General features: G+C 46.3%; 1 protein-coding gene across 1 annotated transcript; it reads left to right on the top strand.

Annotated features, from left to right (window-relative positions):
• Positions 1-19,850, top strand: GRK7 (G protein-coupled receptor kinase 7; the record flags this gene model as incomplete). The annotated part of the gene is given in 7 exon segments (XM_081159135.1): positions 1-75; positions 1,868-1,886; positions 1,889-2,191; positions 2,194-2,280; positions 2,283-2,302; positions 5,070-5,230; positions 19,514-19,850. Coding segments are annotated over 7 exon segments (1,002 nt in total).
• Between the last annotated feature and the right edge of the window lie 1,694 nt (positions 19,851-21,544).

Genomic DNA, 21,544 nt, shown 5'->3' with positions numbered 1-21,544 from the left:
ATGCGGCTGGTTCGAATTGAGATGTGTGGTTCGGGTAAACTCCAAGCAGATTTTGAACACTCAGACACAAAAAAGGTTGGGCAATATCTGATTAGCAACTTTCACATCAATTACATGTTGAAATGATAGTATTTTGCATATGTTGGGTTAAATAAAATGTATTATTAAAGTTCATTTCACTTGTTTCTGTTTCTCTAGCTCATGTGGCTACTAGAAAATTTGAATTCCACATGTGGTTTTGCATGTATCTATTGAACAGGACTGGGATAAAAGGAAGTATTCGTGTGAGTGGAATCGAGCAGTTCGTAGCATATATATTCATCAGTGAAAAGCGTACTTTTTTCAGTGACAAGGTTAAATATCCATGTGATGACAATTCTCAAAGCTCTGCCCTGTCGGACTGCCACTGTATCCACAAAAACCCCGGGAAAAGGCTTCCTCCTCTGGAGAGATTCTCAGACTGATTTTTCACTATTCGAAATGTGGACCCTGATGACATGCCAAGAACAAAAAAAGTACCAGCATTTATTTCTTGTGTGGGTTTCAAAGCATCTGGCACAGCTCTGAACAGTGGTCACCAGCACAGGGCGCCCACGTCTACCGTTGGGGTGGCGGTTTCCAGCGCAGCGGTGCAGAGCCAAAGGGCACCCACGAGTTCGTTACATAATTCTTGGTAGCGAGAGGCCAAGTGTGTATCTGCGCTGGGAACGGTCCACAGGCCCTGCCACGCAGACTGAGGTGGTCACCACGGTGTTTTGACAAAGCGTGTGCTCGAGGTTGTTTGTTTGGAAAAAGACTGGCCAGCCTTCCCCCCTCCTCCTTTCTCTCTGTCTCTCTGTCCCTCTGTCTCTCTGTCTGTCTCTGTCTCTCTCTCCTCTTTCAAACACTCTGGCATAATACTGAATGGCTTTGTTTTCAAACTGCCTCGGCCTTCGTTTGTGGAGAAAAAGCCTGAGTATTCTTTCCCTGTAGGACACAAGTATTATTTTTGGAACCGAGGTTCTTAGCCTGACCTCTGTCTAAACCAATTTCTGTTCTTTGTGAGGTCGTGGTCTGGGGCGGCTCTGAGCGATCTCGGCGGAGGGGAGCTTCCTGGCTCTGAAGAGTCGTGGGCAGAGATGTAGAGAGGCCACCCCGAAACTTCCCTGCTCTGGGGCTCAGGACAAGGTTCCCTCGCCCTCAGATTGTGCCCAGGAACAGCCTGGACCACATGTGTAAATTGGTGTGCTTTTCCTGCTTGTGTCACTTCATGGATGTTCGGGGTCGCAGACTCCTCAGAACTAAGAAAGCCATAGCTGGACGGCTTCTGCAGACCATTCAGGGTGTGGGGCTGTGGGAGAGTCACAGTCTGTTCTGAGGGCCACGACTTGAGTCCCCCAGGGCCTCCGGGAACAGGTCTCAGGACCCTGAGTTCAGGGCATCTTCTTCTGTAACCGGCTCTGCCTGGGGCTGCTGGGCACCAGGAGGAAAACCTCTCCAGCTTCTCAGAGCTCCTGCACGCCCCCGACTGGAGATGGAGCCCGCAACCCAGGCATGTGTCCTGACCGGGAATCGAACCGCGATCTGGATCCTAGGTCGACGCTCAACTGCTGAGCCACGCCCAGCCAGGCTATGAGCACTTTTTGGAGAACCACCAAACTCTTTCACATTTTACGTCCCCACCAGCAATGCGCAAAGGTTGCAGTGTCCTCCCATTCTCGCCAACACTTGCTGTTCTCCCTTTTTCCAGTATGGCCCACCTGGTGGGGTGAAGCGTACCTCGTTGTGGCCCCAGGCCTGCTGTCTTTTCACTTTGGCTGGTTCCACCCCTCCACCTTCCAGCGCTTTCTCCTCTGCCTCTTCCTCTCCTTTTTTTCTCTCCTTTGAGGTATGTGCTGTCCAGGTAAAAACACTGGTAAGATGTATGCCTGTAAGCAACTGGACAAGAAGAGACTGAAGAATGAAAATGGTGAGAGAACGGCTCTCTCGGAAAAGGGAATCTTGCAGAGGATCAGCAGCCCTTTCATTGTCTCTCTGGCCTATGCCTTTGAGAGCAAGTCCCATCTCTGCCTGGTCATGAGCCTGATGAATGGGGGAGACCTCAAGTTCCACATCTACAGCGTGGGCACACGAGGCCTGGCCATGAGCAGGCTGGTCTTCTACTCGGCCCAGATGACCTGTGGGGTGCTCCACCTGCTCTCTCTCGGCGTCGTGTGCCAGACCTGAAGCCTGAGAACGTGCTTCTGGATGACCTTGGCAACTGCAGGCTGTCTGACCTGGGGCTAGCCGTACAGATCCAGGATGCAAACCCGTCACCCAGAAGGTGAGTGGCTCTCCATCTGCTCCTAGGGTGGGGCACAGAGTTGGAGAGGAGGAGAGAGGGCTGTTCTATTTCCAGGACAAACAGAGCCTTGAACTTAATTCTTCTAATTTCCCTTTTCCTAAAGTCCTTATGTTGTCATCTTGCCTTAAGTGGAGTGGTGTAAGAGGATTAGCTTAGCTGGTTATTTGGGGGCTACTTAGCTCTCCTCTCACTGGAGGCTGAGGGGAGCCTTCTTTGTGAGTTGGAGATAGTCCATGCTGAATCTCAAGTCAGGACCTGGGTTTGTTTCACCTTCCTGGTGCCATGTTCCCGAGTCAACTGAGCCTTGTTTCCTTTTCTGTAAAATGAGGGGCTGGACCCTAAAATTCCAGGATTCTTGCAGGCAAACTTTAAAAGGGTAAGACAAAGACAAAGAAGAAACCCCTAACTCTTAGCATGTTAAATCAAATATGTCCTTGACTGTTGAGTGTGAAATGGGGTAATGTTTTACTTTGGATAAAGATGAAATTTGAAATGAAATAAATAAAAGAGAACAAAGACAGCTGATGTGTATTTTGATGAATTTTGTTCAAAGTGGCTTACAGAGAATTCTTTGATTAAAAAGGGAATTATATATAATTAAGCAATTTTGTTAAGTGACCCACCCAAAGTCACATGTGATAGGTACCAGGTATGTCAGATTCAAGAGCACTTACAGTTTTGACTCCACTTTGTTAAGTTCCCACACAGGGCAGGCGTGGCCTACGATTTTTAATGCTGTAAAAGGCTCTCCACTCAGGAAAACTCAGACAGAATAAGTGCATGTGATAGCATTAGCTTATCTCCCTCATCTGGTCTAATATGGACACCAACCACGAGCCTAGTTGAACCGCTGACGGATTAAGACTTCAGAAGAGGAGCATCCACACCCACACGGAAAAATTCAACTGCATCTCAGAGCTAGCCTCCCACACAAGGCACAATATCATTAAACATGGTCTCAAACACTGTCTAAACGCACTCATAATAAATATGATAAACACTCCTGCCTGTTCTCAGTTGACATCTACATGCACACCATAAAACGAACTCATATCACTTTTTAGAGACTCCATTAAAATATAATAGGGAAATTGAGCAGTGGGGTTCATGCTGGGACTTTTCATATTCAGCATTCTATGTGGACAACAGTGACCTTCAGATTTTATTGAATATGAGTCCTTAGAACTTGTTATTTTGTCAGAACTGGGAATGAAGTTAGAATAATGACCCAAACGCTTGTACATGTTCGGTTACCTCGTTCTGCCTTGAGGCCTCAGACCAACTCCTTACATTCAGAAGGATAGTGGGTGACAGAGGTTGGGCATTATTATATTTATTTTGAAGCCTCCATTATACTGAACACAATGCTAGGAACACACTGAATAAGTGATTTTAAGAAATCTCTGAATGTGTTTCATCAGAAGTTAACACCTCCATACATCACAACCATTAGACCCTGCTCCAAAATTTTTTTCTTTTTGAAATTTACTTCTGAGTAGCAGTTTAAGAGCCACACAGGGGAGGAATTCTGAGTAATCCTTGGTCATACTTCGGTCTCCACCATCATTAACTAAAGTTAGTTCTTAGTAAGTTTTTAAAAAATTGATCTGAGAGAGGGAGAGAGAGAGAGAAACATCAATTTGTTGCTCCACTTATTGATGCATTCATTGGTTAGTTCCTGTATGTGCCCTGACAGGGGATCAAACCAGCAACCTTGGTATATCGGGACAATGCTCTAACCAACTGAGCTACCCTGCCAGGACCTAGTAACGGGACCACTACAAAAACTTCAAGTCCATTTTCAAAGTATTTACCACTATTAAGGGCATTCAAAGATCTTCACAATAGTCTTGGAATTATTTTTAACATTCGTTCATTGAAAAGGCAGTCATTCAAGCATTTAATCAATCATTCAACATATATTTATTGAGCATTTCCCAGGACTGTGTTAAACATGAAGGACAGAATGATAAGCTAAAAATGGACCTGATTTTCTGCCCACATGGAGCTTAGAGTTTTGTAGGGGAGATAGAACTTAATCATTCAAATGAATGTAAAATTTCAACTATGATAAGCGTTGTGAAGATGTGGTACGTGGAGCTCTGCAAGGAGGATTTGACTTAACATGTGAGGATCAGAGTTAACTGCAGGGAAATGCAACTTATTTGATATCAGAAGGCAGGTAGAAACTCACTCAGCAAAGTAGCTGGGGTGGTGTCTTAGGCTGGGCTCCCTGGAAACGGACTCTGAGATAGATGTATACGTGGAAGATTTATTAGGGTGCACTCCCATGAGATACATGCATGAGGAAGGCAGGATTGGCAAAGAGAGCTGACCCACAGTGAGGTTGAACTAAGACCTCAGTCAGTCTTTCAGTGAGCTCTAGAATTGAGGTGGCTCTAAGAGTTGTCCCAAATCAAGGTGGGGACCAGGCTTTTTTTTTTAAATTTCTCCAGGAGCCAGTAAGTGACCTTGGCCAGCTGCCAGAATGGGGGAAACTTGGGTGAGGCAGTTCCCGGCTGCAGAGGGCAATTTCCAGGATGGGGTGCAGCTATGAGCCATCAGCAGTCAATGGTCCCAGCCAGAATGGCTACGCAATTTTGGGGGCTCATGGAGAAATAAAAATGTGGGGCCCCTTGTTCAGATAGCAGGGAAAAGCCTTCTCCTCTCTTCCATGTTCAATCTTTCAGCCAGTCATGGTGGGTTTTTTATTGCTATTTAATATCACACTCTCTCAGGCTTGGAGATACATGAAGCAAAAGTGGAGACCCTCACAGACACCCAGAGCCCCATCCCACAACTGGACCTGAGGGAGAAGTCGCTGACCTCAGCCCTCCCTGCACCCGAGTTCAGGCCCCACCATGGGCAGAGGGTAGCAACAGTTGCTGAGCAGAGACTGGGGAGCAGATAGCCAAGAACCTATCACTGGGAGGCAGGAAGGTGACAGGAGATAGGATTCCTCGGGTGAGAGCCAAGGCTCCAAGGCCTGGGCACATACTTCATTGTCTCACTGGATTTAACTTACAAAATACGAATTCAAAACTTTGTCAAGACAGCCTTCAAAACCTCCACTGTTCGCCATGCAGGGGAGCAGCATGGTCCTCCCGGTGGACCTCACCTTGCTCTACACCTACGAACGTTGCTGGTGGGGCCCCCAGAGGAGCTCTGTGAGGGACCCCTAGGAAAGTACAATGTCAATGCAAATGCCCAGGCAGGCTGACCGAGCTCAAGGCCTGCAGAGGTGTCCTATAGCCCGTGCACAAGGTGGAGCTGGTCAAGCTGCTGGTGCAAGTGCTGGGCAGTCACGACGGCGCTTAGTGGACCCCAGACATGGCTCCAAGGGGCCATAGGACCAGCTGCAAAAGCAGCCATGGCCACACCACACCGCTACCACTTCCCCATGTGTGAATTTATCCTCAAACTGTTCAATCAATAAAACTTCCTGCAGCCGAACAGCATCAAACCCCAGCACAGGGCTGCCTCTGAGCACAGGGCCCTGTTCCACTGCAGCGGCTGGCCCTGGTCCCAGTATCTGGGAGTGGAGGCCAAGAACCTGAAGAGGGGATTTGGGCAGAGTCCTCCAGGATCCACTCCAAGAGGGGCTGGGCATGTCAGGCAATGGGAACAGCCACTGCAAAGTACCTGCTGCTTTGGGGAAATGAAAGGCACAAAGGAAGAGGAAACGTGGTTCAAATGAAGCTGGAGAGGTGGCAGGGGCCACACCAAACTTGGTATTACCGGCCATGTAAAGGACTGGGTTTCTGCTTAAGAGCCCTGGGAAGTCTTTGGAAGGATTTAACCAAGGGGGCAACATGCTCAGAATTCTGTTTTGAAAAAATTACTCCATCAGAAATGAAAACAGATCAGGGAGGACTCAGGTGGATTGTGGTCATTTGTCCTCCAGGTGAGAGATGATGGCAGCTCAGCCTACAGAGGGACGGTGGAACCAGAGTGCGGTGGTTGAATTGGGAAAATACTTCAGAATGAAGGGGCCTCAGTGATGCCTCGGATATGGGGTAAGGGAGAGAGGGGTGTCCAGGGTGATTTATTAGGTGAGGCTTTGTTGCAGGTACAGACTTGGACCCTGAGTGCATTAGGGAACCAGGCAAACAACTGCCTGCCTTCATGAAGCCCCAACCAGAATGAGGAAGAGACCCACAGGTAAAAGGGTAGTGACAATGCAGTGTGGTCAGGGCTGTCCAAGGTGGGTGCATAGGAGGGCACCCAGCCTAAAATGGGAACATGGGGTCAGGAAGGGCTTCCAGGTGGAAATGACACCCAAGTCAGCACTCACAAAGCAAACAGAAGGTAGGCAGGTAAAAGAAAGGAGAGTGGGCCAGGCAAAGGGATCAGCAGAGGGCCGTGGTCCTCAACTGAGGGCAATTTGGGCCTGCAGGGGATATTTGGCAATGTCTAGAGACAGTTTTGGTTGTCATGACTGGACAGTTGCTACTGGCAACTAATGGGTAGAGGCCAGGAATGCTGCCAGTGTCTTACAATGCCCAGCACAATGCCCCTCCCCGAAGAATGATCTGGCCCACAATGTCCATGGTGCTGCAGTTGAAAACCCTAGCCAAGGTAAAGTCATGAAACCGGAGTGTGAGTTCAGTCACAGAAAAGAGTGGCTCTGCAGCTGCCTAGAGTGTAGAGCCACAGGGTATGAGGGGTGACAAAGGGTACAACTAGAGGTGCCAGCCTAGGAGGCTGGAGGAGCCAGACAAGGGCATTTGAAGCCGATGCCAAGGGTTTGGGGGAGCTACTGAAGGCTTTCAGGAGTGCAAGTGACAAAATCAGCCCTGGAAGGACAATCTGGAAGATTGTAAACAGGAGAGAGGTGAAGCAGAGGGCCCAAAACTAGGCAGGCCAGCACACTGACTATGAGCTGTGGAGGTGAGGAGAGAGCCAGAGGCCTGCAGGGTGCACCAGGAGGGGGCTGTCGAGCATCGTGACGCAATCCAGGGACCAAAAAGCTGCTGCCTCTAACTTGATATCTGACTTGATATGGACACACGTTGAAGCTCAGAGCATCCATTCAGATTAAGTGCAGCTGATGAAATATGCTCCACAGGATCCCGAGATGGAAGGAGCATAAGTGCGCCATTGAGTCGGCCACTTACCATGGCTGCTGTGTACCGACGCCCAGGCTGACCTCTCATGGGGGCACCTGCTGATGGGGAACAGAGGAGGCTGATGGCCAACCCATGCTCCACGCACCATGATATGCAGAGTGCCTTCTTCTAAATGCCGCTTTGGCTGGCCAGAGCCCTGCACTTGACCCCAGGCAAAGCATGCCTCTTCTCTGAGTCTGGTTAATACCACCTGCTTCTTAGGCTTGATGAGAAGATTAAGAAACAAGGTAGATCAATGCCTAGCAGAGGGTCAGCCAGTCAGCCACTTGGTAGGCAATCAAGACATGATTGTCCTGATTATTCTACAAGAAGCCAAGTGCCAGTCCCTCTGTCACAATCCCCACTGTTGCATTATTTCTGCCTCACCTGACAGGCACTGGAGCTAGCTGCTCAGGTGACCTCTGCAGCTGTGCTTTGCTCTCTGAGAGGCACAGGGAGCCAGCAGGAGCCCAAAGTTGCACTCACTGGGTGGGCAGCGGGTGAGGGTGCAGCTCACCTCTAGGCGCCCTCACCTCTAGGCTGAGCCGAGCAGGCACACGCGGTTATCTTGCTCCCTCACAGCCACATGGAACTTCACTTGTGGTTTTATTTTGAGCATCTTGGAGGCACCATGGAAAATATGCCTCAGCCCGCTGCTGGATAGATTCACAGAACATGAAACCACCAAAGAACACACTCCCCTGGAAGAATCACAACTACTGTAATGATCTCTGATGACGTGCCAGGCCCGTCTTTCAATCCAGTGGGGTCTTAGAGGCTTCTGGGTTTTTCTTCTTGTGCAGCTTTCCTGCCTGAGACAACCAAACCCCAGGCTTGATAACCATCATTGCTAAGCTATTGAGGGCCTGTCATGTATCAGGTTTTTGGAAGGCACTCCGTGCGTCTTATTATCACTTTCATCTTCATCACAGTCCTATGAGGTAGGTGCTGTGAGGCTCAGAGAGGCTGAGTAACTGGCTCAGGGTGACCAGCTAATAATTGGTAAAGCTGGAATCTGAACCAACAGCAGACTGACACCAGGCTTTACAGCTCACAAAGCGTTATTGCAAGGACCCAAAAGAGAAAGCCCTTGTCCTGGCTTTCTGAAACGGGGTCCTCCCAGGGGTGTCAGAAAGAGCAAGAAGCCACCTCTGGTGAGGCTCCTGCTCCAGAGCCAGGAAGTGGCTGTGAGAAGGGGACCCGCGGGCAGGCGGTTGGGGAGCAGGCCAGCGCTCTGGAGGCTGCGACCTGGGGCCCGAGCACGGGGCGGAGCCTCGGAACCAAGTCCCCTGGGGTCCTGGGCCGCATTCCTCTGAGGTCTGCAGAGGCCACCGCTTAAAGGCGCAGAGGAGCATCTGGGAACGAGAACAAAGCGGCCAGGCCCCCCTCGGAGGAAGGAAGGAGTGAGCCCCAGGAAACAGCTGATAGCGCTAAGCTCAGCTTGTTTTTTTCCTCTGCTCAACAGTTCTCCTGCCACGGCAAACAAAAGATGTACATTTTGATTCCCTCTTCTGTTTGGATTGTGCTGTCGAGTGGATCTGGTTTGGGATGAGCTGGGGGGAGGGGTGGCATCCACGGGCGGTTTCTTGCTCCACTGGTCAGTTTGCTGGGCCGGCTGCCACGGCCGCTTGGAAAGGCAGAGCGCGTCCTTTCTGTGTTTCTCCCCACCTGCTCCTCAAACCCGGCCTGACCTGACCACGCCACAAGCGTGACACGGGCATTCCTCCCAATGATGGAACTTAAGGTTGCCAACTTTTCAGATTCAGAGAAAGCTGGAGGTTTACTCCTGACCTTGACCTTGATGAACCCACATGTACATGCAAGTGCACATACACGTACACACTTTTTTATGGATGTGTAAAACTATTAAGATATGAACTGTGCCCTCTCAGACCCACTGAAAGGCCTCTCCCTGTTCTCATCACCTCCAAGGTTACAGTCCACTGCTGACCAAAGCCATGTTGGGACTTCTCTGAGTGCAGAATCCAACCGGCCTGAACCCTGAGTCCCGCCACTCAGCCCCTGTGGGCCCAGGGATGAGAGGAACAGCAGCTTACAGGGTCAGTGGAAACCAGCATCCAACAGCAAGAGTAATGCCGGTGGTGTCTGCACAGGTCCTAACAATCTGATTTAGATCTTTATCCCACCTTAAGGTGTCCACCTTCCTCAAAGTCTGGACATCTGTAGGGGTCAGGTGGCCCTGATGGGACTAAGCAATCCACCTGCAATGACTACGGTAGAGGGACTTCCCATTGCCCCCCCCCGGGGGGGAGGGGAGGGGGAGGGGGCAGCCACTCCAGGGCTTCCTAAACCCTGTGAGGGCCTGGATCCTGGGTATACTTTGTTTTGCCTGACCAGGTGTGGACTGTGTGAGTCCGCCAAAGGGCACTCTAAAACCAAAAGCAAAACAAAATGAAGCAAAAGAAGGGAAGGAAGAAGAAAGAAAAAAAAAAAGACAAACCACACACAAAAGCCTCCAGTAAGATTCTGTTGCTGCTGACACTTGGGTGATCGCTACAGCCCTGGCAATGGCAGTTGTGGTCACATGAACTGAAAGCCACTGTTTTGATGGCACAGAGACCGATGTGGGGGGGGCCCTTTGTAACTGCAGGAGTTAAACCGGTCAAGGGAGGTCAGCAGGGTTGGCCCCCGCCCCATGCTGCTTGGCCCATTCTCTCCTCCCACCCCACTCTGAGGAGGCAGTTCACATGCAGAAGACAAATGGCATAAAGGGAGGCAATTAATTTTTTCAGCTGGAGGCTGCGATGGAATTTGGGTGCTTAGACTCTGGTGTGAGCCTCTAATTCCATTCTTCTGCTCTGTGAAATACCTCCACTCTTCAAAGGAGGCAGTGCCCTTCAAAATTCCACCGCGAGGTTTTCCCTCTAGGGCCAAGAGGCAAATTTCGTCCTGAAAATTATTTGGAATGAATCTCAGGCTACCCTGCTGTCCCGTGCTTTTTCTGCTCCACCAACAGCTACAGCGCAGGAAAGATGGAGGCTGATTCTTCATTCATTTTCTCGGGGAGGGAACAGTGTGTTCCCAGAGTGCGGCTCAGGGTCCGGCCCCCACCTCCCAGCAGCCTTCATAGTGTGGAGCAGCCCGGCCAGCCTCTGATGAACAGAGATACAGGACAAGAATGGAGAACTTGTTGGGGAAAGGGGGAGGGAACAGCTTAAGCAAGAATGGAACAAGGCGAGCACTTAGGACTTGGCAAATGGAGAGAGAGAAGGAGGGGACCCTCAGGGAAGAAAATGAATCCTGAAGGGGACAGGAGTAGGAAAAAGCCACTTCACCTACTTCCATAGAGGCAGTGCAGGGCAGCCGTCAAAGTGCAGACCTGGGTGGGAATCTTGGGTGGGTGACCTTGGGCAAGATTTCACCTCTCTGTGGGTCAGTTTTCTCACCTGCAAAATGGGGTATAAAATAGTTTCTGTCTCATAGGATTATCACGAAGCTTAAATAAGAAATTCCTGGAAAGCACTTGAGAAAATATTTAGCATGTAATAAGCACTCAGTAAGTACTGTCCGTTATCATTTCTAATTTTTCTCCCAGCCTGTGTCTCACAATCCTTTTTTCAGGAGCCACCTCCCTTACGCGCCCTAACCAGGGATCAAACCGAAACCTAGCCAGTCTGGTGTGGCTCAGGGGTTGAGCGTCGACCTATGAACCAGGCGGTCACAGTTCGATCCCTAGTCAGGGCACACTCCCAAGTTTCAGACTTGATCCCCAGCAGGGAGCGTGCAGGAGGCAGCCGATCAATGACTCCCTTTCATCATTGATGTTTCTGTTTCTCTCTCTCTCTCCCTTCCTCTCTCTGAAATCAATAAAAACATTAAAAACATGAAATCTAGGTATGTGCCCTGACCAGGAATCAAACCTGAAACCTTTTTGGTGCGTGGGGCAATGCTCCAGCCAACTGAGCAACCTGGCCAGGGCTAGAAGAGACCATTTGTAAAAACTTATGCTTAATGTCCCCTGAGGTTTAAGAGAAGATATTGCATCCAAGAAACAAGAACAGATGCAATAAAACAAGGAACATTCAGAGAAATACAACAAAGATATTTGGAAATTTTAAAAAACTAATATACTCCCTCGCTGGTTTGGTTCAGTGGTTAGAGCATCGGCCCAAGGACTGAAGGGTCCCGGGTTCAATTATGACCAAGGGCACGTACCTCAGTTGCAGGCTGATCTCGGGTCAGGGTGAGTGCGGGAGGCAACCCATCGATGTGTCTCTCTCACATCAGTATTTCTCTCTCTCTCCCACTTTCTCTGAAAAGCAATGGAAAAAAATATATGCTCTGTGAAGATAAAAAAAAAAAAAAACCAAAAAACTAATACGTTTGCAGAACATGGATAAATCTCAAAAACATCTAAAGAAATAAGTGAGACACAAAAATGTATCTACCATTCAATTCCATTTGTATGAAATCCAAGAACAGACCAAACTAATCTGTGCTAACAGAAATCAGAAAGTGGTTGCATGGCAAGTGGGAAGGAGAATGGACTAGAAAGGCACACAGGGAACTTTCTTGGATGAAAATGTTTTGTGTCTTGTTTGGGTGGCATTTATGTGGGTGTATTCGATTATTAAAATTTATTTAACTAAATAGCTAAGGTCTGTGCATATTACTCTATGCTAATTACATGCTAATAAAAACATTTGCAGAAATGAAAAGTTCAGTAGAAAAATTAAGCAGCTAGATCTAGCTATCAATGCACAGGAAATACAAAGAACAGAGGAACATGTTAAATGACACCACAGAGATACCGTCAACAGAATCTGACTGTGGCAAACAGACAAAGGAAGAACTTATATATTCACAGACATTTAAGAGACATCAATCAGTCACATCGTATGAACTGCATTTGAATCCAAATTTAAACAAACTGTCTGGAGGACAAATTTCGAGGACACGTGGGAAAGTGTTAACATGTCCAGATATTTGATAATATTTAAAAGTTGTTGTTACTTTTTAAGTGAGATAATGGTATTGTAGTGCCTGGTTTTTGGATTTTTTTAAGAGACCTTACCTTTTAGAGATTCATAGTGAAATATTTACAAACGATATAAGGTCTAGGACTTTCTGAGGCAGTGGGGGTGGGAAGGAGCACAGAAGCAGCGTATGCAATATGTAATTTGGGTGACCATACATTCCGGTTTGCCTGGGACAGTCCCAGTTTACACCTGTTACCCATCCCTCTGTTGATTCATCCATCCATCGTATCTTTTATGTATTTCCACATAAGCTCCCTTCCTTTTTTCCCCAACCCTCAGCACCTTCACCTTGCTCATATCACATGACCATCCTAGGTGCAAAGGATGCTGAGAGGTGCTGGCCTCTATAATAGAGGGATACAAGGGAAAGGGGAGACTGGAAATGGCCTTTTGCTACCTTGGCTTACAGCGTTTCTCAGACTCCTCCACCTCTCCCCTCCAATCTCCCCTCCCACCATTGTATCCAACAGATCTTATATTCCAGAAATGCCAAATTTCTTCAAGTTCCTTGAACACCTCACCTTTTCCCTGACTTCATCTCTTGCACGGGTCCATTAGCTGGATAGCCTTCTCGGTGTGACAGATACTTCCCTCGTGATTCAGCTCAGGTGTTGCTCTTCAGTGAAGTATCTACACGCGCACACACACACACACACACACACACACACCCTCTGGCTTCCCTGTGCTTGCTTTATACTCCCATTATGGCATTTATCCTACTTTATTGAATTAACCTTTTGACCTATCTATCTCAACCAGCCTGTAAATTCTCAAGGGTAGGTGCCGGGTGTCATATGTTTTGGTATCCTCAGAACTCACTGCATGGCATGGCTCCATAGTGAACAGAAAACATCTAGTTACCACCTTTACTGTTGTTTATTTAACCAGCGTTTTGTTGGGCACGCAACAAGTGAGGCGGTAAGTACCTGGTTTGGATGCAGAGATGAGTGAGTATCTCCTGGGCCTCCGGAGGAGCCTACAGTACCCTTTTGTCTGGGCAAGTGCAAAACTAGATGCCAGGACAACAAATGTAAACTAGGACTGTCCCAGGCAAACCAGAATACAGGGTCACCCAAATTACATATCACACACGCTGCTTCTGTGAAAATGGCAGTTGACTTTCTCTGAGTCTCAATATCCTCATATATAAAGTGAGCAGGGGTGAGTGGATATGACGGTTAATCTCAATATCAACTTGACTAAGCCACAATACTCAGATATTTGATCAAGCATTATTCTAGATGTTTCTGTGCGGATGTGTTTTTTTTAAAATGAGATTAACACATAAATCTGTAGGTTTTCAGTAAAGCAAATTATTCTTCATAATGTGGATGAGCCTCATCCAATTAGTTGAAGGCCTTAATGAAAAAAGACTAACATCCCTTGGAGAAGAGAGAATAGTCCCAGAAAACCACCTTTGGACTTGAACTACCACTCTTCCCTGCGACTCCAGCCTGGCAGCCTACCTTAAAGACTATGGACTTGCCAAGTCTCCACAATAGCATGAACCAGTTCTTTAAAACAACCCCCACCCCCTCTGTCAGGGAGAAAAAAAATTTCTCTACCCTCTGTGCTCAAGAATGGAGATCTGCAAATTAAACTGGCGAAAGACAGGTTTTTATTTATGTACATACACAGGAGCTCACAGAAAAAATGTGACTAGGAGGTGATTAGAATTGGGGGCTTATATACCATCTTAACGGGAAGGAGGGGGGAGAAGGGCACTTATAGGCAAACAAATGACTTCTTAGTACTGGTGGGAGTGGGCACTATGGCAGAACAAATCCCTGTTGGGAAAAATAAAGGGGCCCTTAGGAGTTTTGTGACAATATATATTTAGGTGTGCTGATGATTTCTGTCACTGGTGATGAGTCAGTCTTTCCTGGTTCCAAAACTTCTGAAATTCCCCAGGAGAGAATTTATGGGTTGAGTTCTTTTGGGAGGCTCTGCTATATGCAGATATGCATCTGTTGACTTTCAAATGCCCTCAGCTCAAAATAATTTTTATGCCACTATGGTGCATTCTGGACCCTTCAACTTCCCATTGGTTCTGTTTCTCTGGAGAACCCTGGCTTAAAAATGACAGTAATCTTGTATTAGAGCATTAAGACTCCAGAACAATGCTGCCTTAGCTCAAAATGTTTGAATATGGAGGCAAGCTTTTCATTTTTAACCTGATATTTTTCAACAGAGAAACAAAAATAATTTCTAATAACTTTTGAAGCATGACAGATAACCAAACAAGTATTTTGACATTAGATGGACCTCTACATTTCTGTGATGGAAAATGTGAAACTGATTTCCTTATGCAGATTCCAACATTGCTGTGTTTCCTTACTCAGAACAGACCATGTTACAGCAAGTAAATCCCGAAGTCTCCACGGCTTAGACCTAAAGGATTAGTTCTTCACACCAAGTCCACCATGGCTCCAGAGGCTCTCCAAGGTCTCTGCCTTCTGCGCAGTGTCTCAGGGGTCCTGGCTGCTTCCATCTGTGGCTCCTTAGGCACCGGTGGCTTCAGTTGCTGTAACGAGAAGAGAACCCAGGGAGCTTTGTGCTGTCTCCCCCGGGGAGCGGCCCGCGTCCTTTCTGATGGCCAGAACATTCCTTGGGCCATACCTGAGGGCGAGGGGGCTGGCCAGTGTTGTCTTCTGTGTGCCTAGGAAGAAAGAACTGGGTGTGGTGACCACAGGCCATCTATCTCTACCACCCTGGTTCCTGAGTGCTGGACGTATCAGAGGCACACCAGCATTGGCCAAGGCAGTGGGGAAAGCAAACAGTCCCTTTTATTTTATTTTCATTTTTTAAATTTATTTTTCAATTACAATTGACATACAATATTATATTAGTTTTGGGTGTACAACATAGTGATTAGACATTTATATAACTTACAAAGGGATCTCCCTGATAAGGTTAATACCCATCTGACACCATGCACAGGCAAGTCTCTTTAGATGACTTCCCTGGGAGGAATACCACTTGCTTGGTGTGTTTGGTTGAAAAATCTCTCTCAAGCCTGGTCGACATGGCTCAACGGTTGAGCATTGACCTATAATCCAGGAGATGGTGGTTCCATTCCTGTCAGGCCATATGTCTGGGTTGCAGGCTCGATCCCCAGTAGGAGGCATGCAGGAGGCAGCTGATCAATGACTCTCTCATCATTGATGTTTCTCTCTCTCTCCCTTCCTCTCTCTGAAATCAGTAAAGATATATTTTAAAAGAAAGGAAAAGAAAAGCACACTTTGAGTCTATAAAATGAGATATTGACAAACTTTCTCAGGAAAATGCCACTTAAAATGCCACTGGGTGTTTGCCTGAAGCTGCTCCACCAAGCAAAACCTTTTCATCAGCATATGTGGCTGTGACTGTTTTGAATATAGCTGTTTACAACATTAGAGAAGAGGCATGTAAAAACCAGCTGTTCGGTGAAAAAGAAAGCCTTCCAACATTCCCATTTCAAGTCTTTGTAGTTTTAAAAACTTCATTCAAATAAGATAACTTTTGATTAATTTTGTGGGCATCCTTCAAAATGGAGCAAATGCCTAGAGAGCGTGTTCCACAGCGGAGAGGACAAGTGCCCCCGCTGCGGTGCACCTATGAGCATTTAAAATCAATCAAAGTGGGATCTAAAGAGCAAAATAAACTAACAAACAAAATCGAAACAGACTCATAGATACAGAGAACAGACTGACAGCTGTCAGAGGGTGGGGGTGCTGCAGGGCTGGGTGAAAACGGTGAAGGGACTAAGCAAAAAAAAAACAAAAAAACTCATAGACACAGACAACACTATGGTGCTAACCAGAGGGAAAGGGGGGGTGGGGGGGGGTAGAAAGAGGTATAGGAGGGATAAATGGTGACGGAAGGAGACTTGACTTGGGGTGGTGAACACATAACTCAATATACAGATGTTGTGTTACAGAATTGTGCACCTGAAACCTATATAATTTTATTAACCAATGTCACCCCAATAAATTCAATAAAAAAGTAAAAAATAAAATAAATTGAAACCTCCTCTCTGTCTTTAGACATCACTAAATAGGATCTCCTCCTTTGCCTTTATGGGTCTGTGAGTTAATTTTGCAGAGAAGCCAAAAGCTTTTCTGAGCATCTCTTAGAGGCTCCAGATAGGGTCAACCCTGGTGTTTTCCAATAAAATCAAAGGTGAAGACCACTTAAGTATTTTGCAGCTTTTACTCTGATCAGCTCATGCAGCAGAATAAGAGCAAATACCCCTGCACATGTCTGACCTCAGTGCTTCTCCAACACACAATTTCAGGCTAATTCCCACTGTTCTTGGCAGACCAAACCCCACAGTGTGGTCCTCATGTATGGGCCGCTGGTATCTTATCTTCATTGAATGGGATAAGAAAATCCACTGTAATCTCCGTGTGGGGATCAGTGACACAAGAACCCCTGTTAGTGCTCAGAAATTTATTCCACTCCAACAAGCAGGAGAAGTCTTCCTGCAGCTGCTGGCTTGGCTATTAAAAAAGATGCTGCCTCCATCAATGGCCTCTCCTCTTGGTCCACGAGGAGATGGGCCAAAAGAACCCTGCACAAAGCGGCCAGGGCAAGATTCAAGAGTAAAATCATCTTCATGCTATTTCTAACGACAAATCTGAAACGAGAGTCACTGGTGCAAAAGATCAAAGCGATGGGCTTTGTGGTGGCCTGGACACAGAGGGAAAGGTGTAGAGGTGGGAAAGCCTAGCCTTCTGTTGTTAGCATCGGCAGCCACAGGCATTATTAGGTAACTGGAAAAGGGCATTGTTGGGTAAATTTCCTGGGCCAGGAGACCGGGAAAGAGGCTGACAATGCTCATTACATCAAGAGTTTATTAAGGGAACTTACATACGAGGCATGTCTTGGACGGCAGCAAGGTGCCACGGATATCCACGTGGCAGGTGATAAGGGGTTAAATAGTACAGTGCAGGGTGGAAGGGGTACTGAGGTGGCCCATCCAGATTAGAGGAAAATGCCTTACGTGCTTGCTGGGGCTGGGCAACTGTGTGTTCAAGAAGCAGCATGCCTGCCCTAGCCGGTTTGGCTCAGTGGTTAGAGCATCGGCCCTTGGACTGAAGGGTCCCAGGCACGTACCGTGGTTGTGGGCTCGACCCCTGGCCCAAGTCAGGGCACCTGCAGGAGGCAACCAATCGGTGAGTCTCTCTCACGTGGATGTTTCTCTCTCTCTCTCTTCCAATGGGGGGGGGGGGGACCAGCATGCCTGGGGGCTAGGTGAGGGGTCCATCAGACAGTCTCTGAGGGGAGTTCGGGAGGCAATCTCTGTTCTGGCCAGGATCTAGCTGGTGGGTCTGGCAGCCATCAGGCAGTGGTCATGTCCTGGAATAGTCTCTCCTCCACAGGCATAGGCATGGGCCCTGCCTTCCAGGGGCATCTAGTTGGGGGTGTTGAGAAACATAAAGAAAGCCTCAAAATGGTCCATTGATCCCTTGTCTTGTGTGACAAGTTGCAAAAAGACTGCATTCAGCCATCCTGATGGACAAGCCCAGGCCATTCAGGTTTATCCAAGTTAAAGCTGCTCAGAGTGAGTTTAAGGCACCCCCTTGACCTGTGGGACAGTGTGTTCATGCCTGCCAGGGGCCATCAATGTGGTACAAATTCCTTCCTTGTGGCATCTGGTCCCATTCCAACTCCTTTGTTCTCTTTGAGACACACAGGCCTGGGGCTCATTCCTGATCTACTTGGGTGGAATTCTAGCTCTATCCTTGTTCTGCCACATTTAAAATCTATCTGACACCTTAAAATGGTGAATATTGCTGTGTAAATTATACCTCAATAAACCTACTATATATATATATTTCCAAAAAATGTATACATGCTTTAATAGCTGATAGCTCAATTTTCAAAATGAAATGTATTTTAATAAACACTGCCTTTATAATTATTCAAAGTGTGTGTATACATTTTTGGGGGACATCATATATATATGCTACTAAAAATTACTAATGGATTTTTCTTAAGTCTTTAAAGATTATTATGGCCCTGGCTGGTGTGGCTCAGTTGGCTGAGCATCATCTCTTGCACCGAGAGATCACAGGTTCAATTCCCAGTCAGGGCACATGCCCAGTAAGGGGTGTGCAGGAGGCAGCTGATTGATGTTTCTCTCTCACATCAATGTTTTACTATCTCCTTCTCCCTTCCTCTCTCTCTCTAAAAAGTCAATTAAAAAAACATATTTTAAAAAAATAAATTATAGTTTTTCAAGATATTACTCAGTGAAAACTGAATGAAGGGTACACAGGATCTCTGTATTATTTCTTACAACTGCCTATAAATCTACAATTACATCAAAATAAAAAAGTTAAAAAAATAAAACAATAAAGATTATTATGGCAGCTAGGGGAGGTAAGTGAGCTCCTAGAAATCATGTCATATGAGGAGTGAGAAGTGGGTGCGGTCTTTTAAAATGTGAGTGGTGATCATGTGGAAAAAGACACATTAAAGCCCAGCCGGGCGTGGCTCAGCGGTTGAACGTGGACCTAGGATCCAGGCAATCGGGGTTCAATTCCCGGTCAGGGCACATGCCCGGGTTGCGGGCTCGATCCCCAGTCGGGGGGTGCAGGAGGCAGCTGATCAATGACTCTCTCATCATTGATGTTTCTATCTCTCTCTCCCTCTCCCTTCCTCTCTCTGAAATCAATAAAGATATATATGGGGGGAAAAAAAAGACACATTAACTTGTTTTATGTGACCCTGAAGGGCAGAAAAAGAGGTGAGGACTGGAAGCTGCAGGCAAGCAGGTTCTGGTCCCACTAATTTTTGCTGGTGTTTCATGAAAACACCAAGAATTAAAGTCATGTCAACTGCTAGACTCTTGAAAAATCACATCTACATGTGAAAGCTGTCTGCAAACAATGAAAATGCTACTGTCTGCATAGGGTGGAATGTGGGTGATTTTTAAAGTTACTGTTTTTCTAAATTATTCTTTATGTCATTATATTGTCTTTGCAATAAAAATGAAATGTGTTACAGGAAAAGAATGCTACACCCTTTTATTGTTAGAACGTTTCCTGTTTTGGTTTGTTACTGTGTGTCAGGCTGACCATCTCCTTTCCTCACAGAGAAAAGTCTGATGATCCCAGGAAGCAGCCTTTCTTCAAAACCATCAACTTTCCTCGCCTGGAAGCAGGCCTCGTTGAATCCCCACATGTGCCAGACCCTTCGGTGGTTTATGCCAAAGACATCAATGACATTGAAGATTTCTCTGAGGTTCGGGGAGTCGAATTTGAAGATAAAGATAAGAAGTTCTTCCAAAGATTTGCAGCAGGTGCTGTCCCCATAGCGTGGCAAGAAGAGATTATGGAAACCGGGCTGTTTGAAGAATTGAACGACCCCAACAGGCCTGCAGGTTGTGGGGAGGGTAATTCATCCAAGTCTGCTGTGTGTTTGTTATTATAAGTTGTTCTCTCTACCAGACAGGCAGCAGGAGTCTCAGCTGACTTAATCCTCGAATGTTCCCGTTAACCTAAAAATAAAAAAAGGCCTTTCAAAGTGAGAGGCAGCAAACACTTATTGAGATCCAGAGGAAGAGCTATTTGGGACTCACTGATTCAGACAGAAGCCCAATTAATGTTCTGATTAGGAGACAAAGGCAACGGGTATTTATGAGAAAGGGAAGGGGCTCAATTACATCAATAGGAGGAAGGTATTACTATTGGTGCAGATAACATAACATAGTGATACTAATTCTAAATAATGTTTTTTTAAATTTTCAGACCACTAGTCATAATAACTGCTTTCTTGTTATCTTTTCAAACAGATTTTTGGGACATAATGTTGCCCTAGGCCCAGTCCAAAGGTTATTTTGCCCTGTTTTAACATTCCAAAGACTTGAGGCATAAGCCTCATCAGGCAGTTCCTCTGGCATGGCAGCTCTGGTTCCATTTTAAAGTGGCTCCATTTATTTTATTGTTTACATTCCTAACACACAAAAATCTGTTACAGAGAGAACTGATCAATAAGGTCGTGCATTTTATCATAAAGCAATTCAAAAGGCAGGCAGGCTCACTGCTCCCCCCCCCTTCTTTCTTCTACCCTCCTTCCTTCCCTCCCTCCCTTTCTTTTTTTCATAAAGATGAGTAAATTCTCAGTTTTCACTGAGGGCTGGGAAAAGGAACATTCAGGTTTATTTTGATAAACTAAAAGCATGAGCACTCTACTATCATGTCCCTGAAAATTACACAAAGTCCTAGGGACAGAGAAAGGAACTTTGTGGTATGCGCAGAAAATGAGCATTTGCAATTCTTAGTAAATAATCATTTTCGTTTTCCTTTGTTTATATCCTTTCTTCCCTTCATCTTTCAGTGCTTCTTTGGCTTCTGTACTTACAAAAAGAATTTTGATGCTGGAAATAAATGTTTCTGCTGATATTTTCCCCATAAAAAGGAGGGAATTGTAATATTTTGGCAGCATTTCAGATTATAAACTAATCTTTAATTTACTGAAAGTCTCTTTTCCATATTTTTGAAATATTTTACCATTTTAATGTTGAAGCATTTTAAAAGTAAATATAGATGATGTCTGGGAATTATTCTGTAAATTGAATCCTTTAAGTAATACGTTACAAATTGCTTACACATATAACCCCCTATGCTATTGGTTCCCAAACTTTGCTGAACTTTGGAATCATCCAGGGATCTTTTAAAAATATGAATGTCGGGCCTTAGCCTGTTTGGCTCAGTGGTTAGAGGGCCGGCCTGTGGACTGAAGAGTCCCGGGTTCGATTCCAGCCAAAGGGCACGTGCCTCAGTTGCAGGCTTGATCCCTGGTCCCAGCCAGGGCATGTGCGGGAAGCAACCCATCAATGTGTCTCTCTCGCATCGATGTTTCTCTCTCTCCCTCTCTTCCTTCCACTCTCTCTGAAGAGCAATGGAAAGAATATCCTCCAGTGAGAATACAAAAATAAAAAAATTTTTAAAAATGAAAAATGTTTTGTTGCACTCGTTCTTTAACGTGAATGTCTATTGCTTTCAATAAGCCCTAAATATAAATCTGTGTTTTATTTCTTAGAACTGACCTAAGAAAACAATCAAATAAGATAACTGTATTCAAACCATCACTAAGTATGTGCTGAGCTTCAATTATCCATTGAG

Source organism: Miniopterus schreibersii, assembly GCF_964146895.1.
Source record: "Miniopterus schreibersii genome assembly, chromosome: 15".
NCBI lineage: Eukaryota > Metazoa > Chordata > Mammalia > Chiroptera > Miniopteridae > Miniopterus > Miniopterus schreibersii.
The sequence above is the reverse complement of the archived record's forward strand: the minus strand, read 5'-3'. Positions and strand labels throughout refer to the sequence as shown.